Source organism: Chiloscyllium plagiosum, chromosome 4 (assembly GCF_004010195.1).
Source record: "Chiloscyllium plagiosum isolate BGI_BamShark_2017 chromosome 4, ASM401019v2, whole genome shotgun sequence".
Classification (NCBI taxonomy): Eukaryota; Metazoa; Chordata; class Chondrichthyes; order Orectolobiformes; family Hemiscylliidae; genus Chiloscyllium; species Chiloscyllium plagiosum.
Window position 1 is genome coordinate 82,799,137 of NC_057713.1, and position 12,190 is coordinate 82,811,326.

Genomic DNA, 12,190 nt, shown 5'->3' on the forward strand with positions numbered 1-12,190 from the left:
ATTTGTCAGAGCCAAATAGGATGTCAATAATAACTTTATTGGGAGCTGTTTCACTTCTGTGGTAAAGATGGAAACATGATTGGAGGAATTTCAAGAAATCTGGGGATAGATTTGGGAGGGGAAGCTAATTAGGTACCAAATTCACTTCCCAGTCTGGAACTTTATGTATTAAATAGCGACAACCAGGTGGGAATCAGATTGCCAGTCCTTTGAGGTGAAGTTGGAGGGATATGAGGAGATTAAGAAGCTGGTTTATAGTAGAGAACGTGATACAAGTAAGTGCTGTGAAAAAAAAAAATGTAGCAATGTTCTTTTCACTCTCTTTCCCATTGTTGTTAATGGTTAGTTGGGTTTTGGAAGTGAGGACTAACTACTTGAGAGGCAAGACTGGGTGAGTATTGCAGTCAAACCCCAGTCCAGCCTCATCCTTGACTGCGATTCTCACTGGAGTCATTAACTGGGCATCAAACATGAGCACTCCTGTGGTCTCTCGTTATTGTTTACTTCCCAAACCATGGGTGCCAAGCGCCACTACTCCAACTAACTTGACACCGACCAAGGACTGAACTTGGGACCTTTCTAGTTGTAACTCAGTTACTCAATGGATAAACTTAAATCATTGGCTAAGAGTTGGAGATCAAGTTGACAAGTTTAGAGAAAGCAACAAAGAAAAGCCTGTGCATGTGCATAACTTCTAAATGAAATGAAGTGGTTAACTAAGAATGCAAACTTATTCTGTCACTGCCACCCCATGTTAAGTAAGCATAGGTTAAGTTATTTTGTTTGGATTAGTTTCAATGTTTGTCTTCTGATGGCATTTCTTTCCCTGTGTCTTGATTTATCAGAAATTGCCTTGCGTCAGCTGATAGTCAGAACGATCTAGAAGTACATGACAATCGGGTGCAAGTTCTTAAGTCCCTCCCAGTGAACCTGTCTTTACATCCGGAGCATCTGGAAGCCTCAAAGCGGGAGCCTTTTGCTGCAAATCCAGCTGAGAATGCGCCTGTGTCAGTGGCAGGGGTAGCAGTGGTCAGCATCAAAACGGAGGGTTACTCTACCAGCTACTCAGGGGCAATGACTCCCACTGTGCACTATAGCAGAGCCGAGAGCGATGAACAGAGAGGGGTGATCTTTGAACAGAACCTTGGCAGCAACCAGTATGAAGTGTTCACTGTCACACACACCAACTACCTCAAAGACGACCAGCGCAGCACACCTGACAGCAGCTACGGTGAAACGTTTAAGGATGGAATAGCAGAAGTAAGTCGTGATTTGGAAAGTTACAGATTTATGGAATGCTTACAAAATGTGCTTCATTTCCGCAGGACATTGTACACTTGGATACATTAGGGCTTACTCCCCCCAGCATATGGCTGTGGTGATTGAATGTTTCAAGAGTATGACTGATAGGTTTTCATTATCTAAGGGTATCGGGTAAAGATGGATAAATGGGATTGAGGTTTTGAAAAAGCCATGCTATGACTGAATGGTGGAACAGGCTCAAGAGGCTGAAAAGCCATTGACCCCATTGTTCATTAATTCATTGTCTATCATTGTCAGGGACTAATGTCACATCAGGACAATATTGGATTTCAGTAACTGAACTAATTGTATATGGTGTGTTAATGTTCACCACTCTTATCCTCTTTCCATACCACAATCTTCAGTTGGTCATACATAAGTGGGTTCTTTGTGACTGCCTTCTAAACTGCACACCTTAGTTAATATTAGTGTTGATTTTGATTTTAATTCTATACTATAGTGCTTCATGGCTTAGAAAACTGTCATGTTAAACTGTGATGTTTGGTGTTGGCTTTTAAACCTGTCCTTCCTACTCCAAGTGAAGCATCATCCTGCCTTATCTGGGTTATTGCAAACCTTTTCTGAGGAAATGTGCAGCTGGGAAAATAAATGTTAAATTTTAAAAGAAAAAAAATTGCTGCACCTATGTGGACATGTAAACAGTTACTTGTGTGTACTCAATTGCTGAGCAGCAACCAAAGCCATTCAGCTGAGACTAAGAGCAGTAAACTGCACAGACTAGAGTCTACTCTTCAGGCCTGCCTGGTGCAGAGACCTCTCTATCCATGGAGCTAGGCTAGCTGCAACCTGGGGTGGGTATGTACTGTAGGCTCTGGAACCCATCAAAGGACTGCGTGAAGGGAAAGCCAACACCACCTCCATCCCCCACACCTGAACAATTCCCCCTGCCAGAGGACTTTCTCCTCTGTTCTGAAGGCTCTTCCACCCTTGGAATTTTCTCAGAACTCCATCAGTGTGCCTTCACCATCCCCAAGACTGCTTCATCTCAAAGTGAGGCACTTGAGGCTCTGGAATTGTTAACCGCTCACTGAGCTAGGCCAGGGGGGAGCTACCTTGATGTGATCAAGTTATTGGTTGCATTTGGTGAAATAGCTGCCGGCCAATGGGCTTGGGACTCTCATTTTGTCCTGGCATTGGAGCCTGTGATAAACCACTGTCTGTTGTGGTTGTGAATTCAGGACTGTGTTTGAAGCATTATTAGGGAGCATATAGATCGATAGAGATATTTGCAATTATCATCTGTTCAGAGTAGACAGGGAGAAACTGTTCATGTTGGGGGAGCGATCAGGAATTGGAGGGCAAAGAGAATTGGCAAAAAAACGATGGTGACATAAGGGAAGAAAGTCATATTCAGTCTCGAGTGAACTGAATGACCATATGGTGGTAGCAGAGTCAGTTTGGGCCTTCTGAAAGGAAATGGGTATTTATCTGAAAAGGAAGAAGTTGCAGGGAAATAAGACTAGGCACATTGCTCTTTTAGAGGATTAGCATAGACATGATGGGCCAAATGAACTCCCCCTATGTAAACTCTCGTATGGTCATTTATTCTTTTTTACAAAGGATGTCAGACTTTTAAACAATACTAAATTGTGAATAAAAGTCCATCACAGTTAACTGTAGCAAGTTCAACGAACATTGTGAAGTTGTTAGCGAGTTTTGAGAAGATTTGTAGGTCAGGTTGAGGTTCTGGATGTAAGTTTGCTTGCTGAGCTGGAAAGTTCATGTTCAGAAGTTTCGTTACCATACTAGGTAACATAGTCAGTGAGCTTCTGGTGAAGCACTGGTGTTATGCCCTGCTTTCTGTTTGTGTTTAGGTTTCCTTGAGTTGGTGGTGTTATTTCTGGTTCTTTTTCTCAGGGGATGGTGGATGTGGTCCAAGACAATGTATTTGTTGATTGAGTAGCAGTTAGAGTGCCATGCTTCTAGGAATTCTCACGCATGGCTCAGTTTGGCTTGTCCTAGGATGGATGTGTTGTCCCAGTCAAAGTGGTGTCCTCCCTCATCTGTATGTAAGGATACTAATGATATTGGGTCGTGTCTTTTTATGGCATAAGCCCAAAACATTGATTTTCCTGCTATTAAATGCTGCCTGATCTGCTGCACTTTCCAGCACCACACTTTTCAACTCTGATCTCCAGCATCTGCAGTCCTCACTTTCTCCTAGTGGTGGTTAATGAGAGGAAAATAAAAAGAGGTTCTAAGAGTTTCTATAAATCGTGAAGGAATGAGTTAACAATGAGTGTTGGACCTCTCTAAAATGTGTCAGGAAAATGAGATGGTAGATTAATTAGAAATTTATTTTGCATTGGCCTGTGTTATAAGCGATGTAAGTAACACCTCAGGAGCAGCTAATAATCAGGAAGGAAGGTTAAAAACTCAGGAAAATTGCAATCACCACAGAAGTGATACTGAGCACGTAATTTGAGCTGTGGTTTATCAAGTGCCAGGGTCCTGTTGGATTTTATTATAGGAATCTTCAAAGAATCAGCTGGTGAGATTACTGATACATTGGATTAAATTTCCCAAAACTCACTGAATGCAAGGAAAGTCCAATTAGATTGGAGGATAGCAAATTCAATTGGTTTATTCAAAGAGGGGAGGAGATTGAAAGCAGGAACTACAGGTTAGTTTAGCTTAACACCTGACTAGGATACAGAACTGGCTCAAAGGTAGAAGACAGAAGGGTGGTGGAGGGTTGTTTTTCAGACTGGAGGCCTGTGACCAGTGAAGTGCCACATAGATTAATGCTGGGTCCACTTTTCATCATTTATATAAATGATTTGGATGTGAGCATAAGAGGTAGTTAGTACATTTGCAGATGACACCAAAATTGGAGGTGCAGTGGACAGCGAAGAAGGTTACCTCAGATTACAATGGGATCTTGATCAGATGGGCCAATGTGCTGAGAAGTGGAGATGGAATTTAATTCAGATAAATGCGAGGTGCTGCATTTTGGGAAAGCAAATTTTAGCAGGACTTATACACTAATGGTAAGGTCCTAGGGAGTGTTGCTGAACAAAGAGACCTTGGAGTGCAGGTTCATAGCTCCTTGAAAGGGGAGTCGCAGGTAGATAGGATAGTGAAGAAGGCGTTTGGTATGCTTTCCTTTATTGGTCAGAGTTTTGAGTACAGGAGTTGGGAGGTCATGTTGCGGCTGTATAGGACATTGGTAAGGCCACTGTTGGAATATTGCGTGCAATTCTGGTCTCCTTCCTATTGGAAGGATGTTGTGAAACTTGAAAGGGTTCAGATAAGATTTACAAGGATGTTGACAGTTGGAGGATTTGAACTACAGGGAGAGTCCGAACAGGCTGGGGCTGTTCTCCCTGGAGCGTTGGAGGCTGAGGGGCACCTTTATCGAGGTTTACAAAATCATGACAGGCACGGATATGATAAATAATCAAAGTCTTTTCCCTGGGGTGGGGGAGTGCAGAGCTAGAGGGCATAGGTTTGGGGTGAGAGAGGAAAGATATTCAAGAGACCTAAGGGGCAACCTCTTCACCAGAGGGTGGTACGTGTATGGAATGAGCTGCCAGAGGATGTGGTGGAGGCTAGGACAATTGCAACATGTAAAAGGCATTTGGATAGGTACATGAAAAGGAAGGGTTTGGAGGGATATGGGCAAGGTGCTGGCAGGTGGGACTAGATTGGGTTGGGATATCTGGTTGGCATGGATGGGTTGGACCGAAGGGTCTGTTTCCGTGCTGTACATTTCTATGACTTGAGGAAAATGTTGAAGATATTAAAGATATTATAGCAGGGCAATTAGATAAGTTCAAGGAAACCAGAACTGACATGTCTTTGTGAAAGTTGAAGCATGTTTGACCAATCTATTTGAGCTATTTAAGAAGATAGACTTGCTGTGGATATAAGGGAACCAGTGGATGTCCTATACTTAGATTTCCAGAAGGCACTTAATAAAGGAACACATCAAAGGTTTTTGTGGAAAACAAAAGCTTATGGTACAGGGGTAGCATTTTGCATTGGATAAAATATTGGCCAGCTAACAGGAAGCAGAGAGTAGGCAAAAATGGATCATCTTCAGGTTGACAAATACTAATAAGTTGTATGCTACAGGAATCAGTATTGCAACCTTAACTGCTTATAGCTTTAATCTCAACTTAAGGTCTTAATGCTGTGGGAAAATGTGGAATCAACCACTTTACAGGAAGAGGTAAACAAAAACCTATCTAAATAGTGAGAGCTTACAGAGTTTGGAGATGCAAAGAGATGTGAGTGACCTACTGTATGAATCACAAAAGATTAGTATGAAGGTACAGAAAATGATAAAACATTTGTTGCAAGGTGAACTGAATACAAATGTTCAATTATGCAGGGCATTGGTGATGATACATCTGGAATACTGTATACAGTATTGATCACTTTATTTAAGGAAGGATGTAAGTGCACTGGAAGCAGTGCAGAGAGGATTTACCAGTCTAATTTATGACTGTTGCACATGCTAGGCTTGTATCCGTTGGAATTTAGAGCAACAGGTGAATTGATTGAAACATATAAGATCCTGAAGGATCTTGACAATTTAATGGGAAGAGGATGATTTTTCTTTTCAAAGAATCAATTACTAGAAGTAACGGTTTAAAAATAAAGTTTGCTCAGTTAAAATAGAGGTGAGGGGAATTTTCTTTGAGGTTGTGAGGCTTTTGAAATGTCTTCCTGAAAAGCTGTTGTACGCAGAGCCTTTGAATATTTTTAAGGGAGTCTGGACAGGTTCTTATTAAATGAGAAGGTGAAAGGTTATCCAGAGTAGGTAGAAACGTGGACTGAGCGGCATGGTTGCCCAGTGGTTAGGACTGTTGCCTCTCAGTGTCAGGGACTCAGGTTCAATTACAGCCTTGGGTGACTGTCTGTGTAGAGTTTGCATTTTCTCCCTGTGTCTGCTTGGGCTCCCTTCAGGTGCTCCAGTTTCCTCCCACAGTCCAAAGATGTGCAGGTTAGGTGAATTGCCCATGTTAAATTGCCCATAATGTCCAGGGATTTATAAATTAGATGGACTAGCCATGGGAAATGCAGCGTTATGGGGAAGGGGTAGAGTTTGGGTCTGGGTGGGATGCTCTTCAGAGGGTCAGTGTGGACTCGATAGACCGAATGGCCTGCTTCCACACTGTAGGGTTCCGTGATTCTATGATCAGATAGACCTTGATCTTATTAGATGGCTGATCAGGATCAGAGGGACTCCTTCTCCTTGTTCATATTTTCACATGGCTGGATGACAGGCATCTGAAGACAAGGTGAAAGAATAAAAAAGAAGTAATTTAAAAAAAAATCTGATTGCGTAAAAGAAAAGCATGAATCAGAATAGAGACAGGAGTTGCTGCCTAAAATAGTTGAATGCAGTAGTGAGTTCAGCAGACTGAAGTGAGATGAGTCAAAAGATGAGGGTGCTCTTTCAAAAGCTTGCATTCAGTTTCATTAGACCATTACTCCAGGGCATGAACACAGAGGTCAGAATGGAGGCAAAATGGAGAATTGAAATGATTATTCAAGAATGGTCAATATTTAGGAAGGACAGGCAAAAGGGAAAAATGGGTGGTGTTGCACTGATTATAAGGGATGGGATCTTTTCAGTCTTAAAGTAAGAGCTCTGATTGGAACCAAATGGAGCTAAAAAACAGCAAGGCAGCAAAGGACATACATTGGATTTGTTTGTAGGCCACAAAACATTAGTGCTAGCATTGGGCATGGTATTAATGAGGAGATTAGAGAATCATGTAGGTTGGTTAATACAGTAATCATTGGAGACTTCAATTTACATTTACCTGGGTAAAACTAATGAGCACCAATTCTTTGGAGGATGAGTTTCTGGACTGTGTTAGGGATCGTTTTCTAGAATGGTATATCAGGGAATGGACTATTGTACACCTTGTATTATATATTGAAAAAGGTCTAGATGACTAATCTGTTGTTAAAGAACTTTTGGTGATGGGTGAGCATATTCCAATAGAATATTACATTAAGTTTTTAAGTGAGGTAGTTCAATCTTAAGCCAGGGTTTAAATTTAAGCAAAGAATGTTATGAAGTCGTGAGGACCAAGTTGACTGAAGTAGATTAGGAAAATATATTAACAAATTTGATGGATAAACAATAGATAATCATTAAAGAATTATTACATAGTTTGCAGCAACTATGCATTCCATCAGCACACCAAAAAAATAGGTAGCTATAGCGATAGTAGATGCATTGATGACCTTCCTCCAATATTGTGGATTCTGGAAAAGTTCCTATAAATTGAAAAGTAACAAATGTCACTCCATCATTTAAGAAGGGCGGGAGAGAGAAAATGGGGAACTACAGACTTGTTAACCTTGCATCAGTAGTAGGGAAAATGCTAGAATTTATGATATTTTCTAATTAACTGGTTCAAATATGTTACTAGTATGCTTCTGGGACATTTACACTGGTCTCCAGGCTCAGAGTTAGAAACCCTACCACAAAAAGATGTAATGTTTAAATCTGTTATAAAGGATCTGATAAAGGTGCACTTGGATAATAATGATCTGATTATATAGCATGAATTTATGAATGGGAAATCATGTTCAATGAACCTGTTGTTATTTAAAGTCCCACACAAAAGTTGGTTAGCAAGATTTGAAGCACATGGGATAGAAAATATTGTACTGAGATGAATTAGGATTTATAAAAAGATAGAAAATGGAAAGCAAGAATAAATAATAGGCTTTGATTAGTTGTGTAGCACAAGGACCGGTACTTGGCTCCAATCGTTTACAAGATATATCAAGGTTTATATGTGGGGACCACGTAATATTTCCATGTTTGGGGATCAGTCACGGCTAGGTGAGAATGTGTGTTGTCAGGAAAATGCATTGTGGCTTCTGAGAACTTTGACAGGCTCAGTGAGTGGGGGAAAGCATGGTAGATGGAATGTGATGTAGAAAAACATTTGGTAAGAGGAGCAGATGTGTAGAGTGTTTCTTAAATGATAAGAGATTAACAAGTATATATGTACAAAGGAACCTAAGTAGCCTAATCAACTAATTTATTAAATGAATGAGCAAGGTACAACATAGAATTACAGCACAGGAACAGGCTCTTTGTTCCGCTATATCTGTGCTGACTGTGATACTATTCTGAACTAATTCTATCTGCCTGCACATGGTCGGTATCACTCTATTCTCTGCCTGTTCATGTATCTATCTAAATGCCTCTTTACCTTCACTATAGTATCTGCTTCTACCACCTCTCCTGGCAGAGTGTTTCAGGTGCAGGAGAGTCGACGTTTCGGGCATAAGACCTTCATGTTCCTGATGAAGGGCTTTTGCCCGCAACATCGACTCTCCTGCTCCTTGGATGCTGCCTGACCTGCTATGTTTTTCTAGCGCGCCATACTTTTTGACTCTGACTCTCCAGCATCTGCAGTCCTTACTTTCTCCAGGTATCTACTACCCTCTGTGTTTGAAACAAAACTTTCTTTGCACATTGCCTTTGAACTTGCCCCTCTCACCTTAAACCTTTGCCATCTGGTATTTAACATTTCCACCCTGGGGAACAGAGCCCAACTATCCACCCTATTATATCCCTCATAATTGTATATACTTCTATTAGACCACTCCTCAGCCTCCGACATTCTAGTGAAAACAATTCAAGTTTCCCCAACCTCTTTTTTTTTTAATATATATATAGCTGATACAGTCCAATTCGGGCAACATCCTTTTCTGCACCCTCTCCAAAATTTCCACATTCTTCGTATAGAGCAACAACCAGAACTGCACACAATGCTCCCAACTATAACCTGACCAAAGTCTTGTATAATTGCAATATGACTTGCCAGTGTTTATATTCAATATCCCGAACGATGAAGGCAAGCACACTATACATCTTCTTCACCACTTTATCCACTTGTACTGCCACTTTCAGGGAGTATGGACTTGCACACCAAGGTCCACCTATATACCAATGCTACTAAGGATCTGGCCAATTACTGTATAATTTTCTGTTGCATTTGAGCTCCCAAAATGCATCACCTCACATTTTCTGGTTTGAACTCCACCTGCCATTTCTCAGCCAAATTTTCAAGCTGATCTATAATCTTCTATATCCTCTGTAATTCTTCCTCATTATTCATTATCCACCAACTTTCATGTCAGCCACAAAACTGACCATTATTGAAAGCATGTTTGGAGTACTGTGTGCAGTCATGACCCCCTCAAGTAGAATATTATTGCTATAGATAGAAGGTTCACTAGACTTGTTCCTGGGATGTTACAATGGAGTGAGATTGGGCAAACTGGATCTGTAATCACAAGAGTTTTGAAGCATGAGAGGTCTTGGATTCATACAGTACAAAAACAGACCCTTTGATCCAACTCATTCATACTGACCAGGTTTCCCAAACTAAACTCGTTTCACTATGATCTCATTGTAACCTACAAGATACTTGAAAGGATAGATGGGTCTGATGCAGATAAGACATTTCCCTGGTTGGGGAGTTCAAGCACCAGAGGTACAATTTAAAATAAGGGGAAAGCCACTTAGGACAAAGGTGAGAATTGTTTTCACTCAGAAGCTTATGAACTTTCAAACACTCCACTCTCGAAGGCTAAAACATGTGGTGCTAGAAAAGTGCAGTCGGTCAGACAGCACACTAGGAGCAGGACAGTCGACGTTTCGAGCATAAGCTCTTCATCAGGAATGTGCAATCTTGATGAAGAGATTATGCTTGAAACGTCGACTCTCCTGCTTCTCGGATGCTGCCCAACCGGTTGTGCTTTTCCAGCGCCACACGTTTTGACTGTGATCGCCAGCAAGTATTTAAGGCTTTGGATGGTGAGAAGGGAAGAGTAGAAGTAAAGGGCTGATGATTTCACTCTTGACCAAGAAAAGGAAGAGTCATGATGTGGGGGGATGTAGCAGTGTTTTGAGGTATTTTCTGAACAATTGAACTACACAACACTTAAATTGCAGGGTTGGGGGAAATGGATGGGGGACAGGTTTGCTGTGGTTGAGTGGTTTGTGAGTAAGCTATTGCCGATGATTATTTTTATAAAAAGAGCTTGAATTCCCCTTGGAGATATGTACACAAAGTCATGGATCACCACTAGACAGAATCTTTTTGTTTAAATGCAATCTACCTTAGGCTATAATTAACCTGACCATTCCTGCAGAGCTGCTGAGAGTGTGGTGTGTTTCTGATTCCTCGAGCATAACTAAAGCTTTGTACTTCCGAAATCTGCTAGCACTACCTTCAGCAAAGTTTCATTTGGCTTGAGTGCTTCATACATAGCTGACAAGAAGTGTATTTATCTGAGAGTGGAATTAAAGTGAGATAAGTCGCTCAGGAGGAAGAGAAATGAAGAAATGAATATTGCTGGTTTTTGGGCATAGCCTCGTGAGCAATTTTAATGTTGAGTAAGTTTACAAAAACCTTTTATCTTGGTTTTATTCTTTCTCCCTGCACTGGGACTGGCCGCTAGGGTGACCTGATCCAAGAAGGTGAGTTGGAATGTTAAAAATGATATTGAGATGGTCAGGTTTGAAATTTCACAGCAGCTGGGCAGATTTCTCTAAGTATCAGGGAAGCTGGAAGCTCCCCTTCCATAGTTTTGGAGGTAAGCACATTCGTCTTTGCCTGCAAGAACCTGGTGCCTGTGTGAGGAATCTTTACAGTATCTACACCATAACAGCACAGTGCCTGACCTCCCCCAAACAATGGCAACCCCTTCACCACACCAAGTTTGTGTAATTTTGTGCTTTGTGACATAGCTGCTGAAATTACCACTAATCCAGAATCTGGTTTCCAGCATCTGCAGTCATTGTTTTTACCAGCATAGTGCCTGACCTCTCCCAAACAATGGCAACCCCTTCACCACACCAAGTTTGTGTAATTTTGTGCTTTGTGACATAGCTGCTGAAATTATTTTGGCATTTTTCAGTCAAAACTGTAGATAATGAAGAAACTTTGGAGAATATTTTCTGTTCTTGACTACAGCATACTTTGGTTTATGATTGTTAATGATGAGGCCTCAATACTAATGTCTGATTTGTGATACTTAAGGCCACAAGTCACCATCAGTTATATTATCCTTTCACCTTTTGTTTAGTCTGGCTCTTTGTCCAGCAGATCCATTGATGATGTTTACATTAATTTCACATTTGAGCAATAGAGTCCACCTACTCTCAAACATCTCTTTTATGCAAAAAATGTATTTGTGAGCCTACAGCTTACCAACCCTATTTACCAGACTTATTTACAGAGAATTCATATACCTCACAGTATTCCTAACTTAAACCTCATTACATTCCATCTTAGTCTGACCCCGTCTAATACTCCCCACTCTCAGGCTCCCAATCCCCCATATTCTTTGTTTTTACCATATTAGAAAGGCACAATGACTGCAGATGCTGGAAACCAGAGTTTAGATTAGAGTGGTGCTGGAAAAGCACAGCAGTTCAGGCAGCATCCGAGGAGCATTAAAATCGACGTTTCGGGCAAAAGCCCTTCATCAGGAATACAGGCAGAGTGCCTGCAGGGTGGAGAGATAAATGAGAGGAGGGTGGGGGTGGGGAGAAAGTAGCATAGAGTACAATAGGTGAGTGGGAGAGGGGATGAAGGTGATAGGTCAGGGAGGAGGGTGGAGTGGAAAGGAATATAGGCAGGTAAGACAAGTCATGGGGACAGTGCTGAGCTGGATGTTTGGAACTGGGGTGAGGTGGGGGAAGGGGAAATGAGGAAACTGTTGAAGTCCACATTGATGCCCTGGGGTTGAAGTGTTCCGAGGCGTTCTTCCTCCAGGCGTCTGGCGGCAGTGAAGGAGGCCCAGGACTTGCATGTCCTCGGCTGAGTGGGAGGGGGAGTTGAAATGTTGGGCCACAGGGCGGTGTGGTTGATTG

General features: G+C 41.6%; 1 protein-coding gene across 1 annotated transcript in view; it reads left to right on the forward strand.

The window, feature by feature from the left end:
- LOC122549157 (grainyhead-like protein 2 homolog) overlaps positions 1 to 12,190 on the forward strand; it is a 153,539-nt gene that overhangs the window by 26,884 nt on the left and 114,465 nt on the right. The window contains exon 4 of the mRNA XM_043688500.1: positions 846 to 1,260. Within this exon, the coding sequence (XP_043544435.1) occupies positions 846 to 1,260 (415 nt within the window). The remainder of the gene's footprint in view (positions 1 to 845; positions 1,261 to 12,190) is intronic.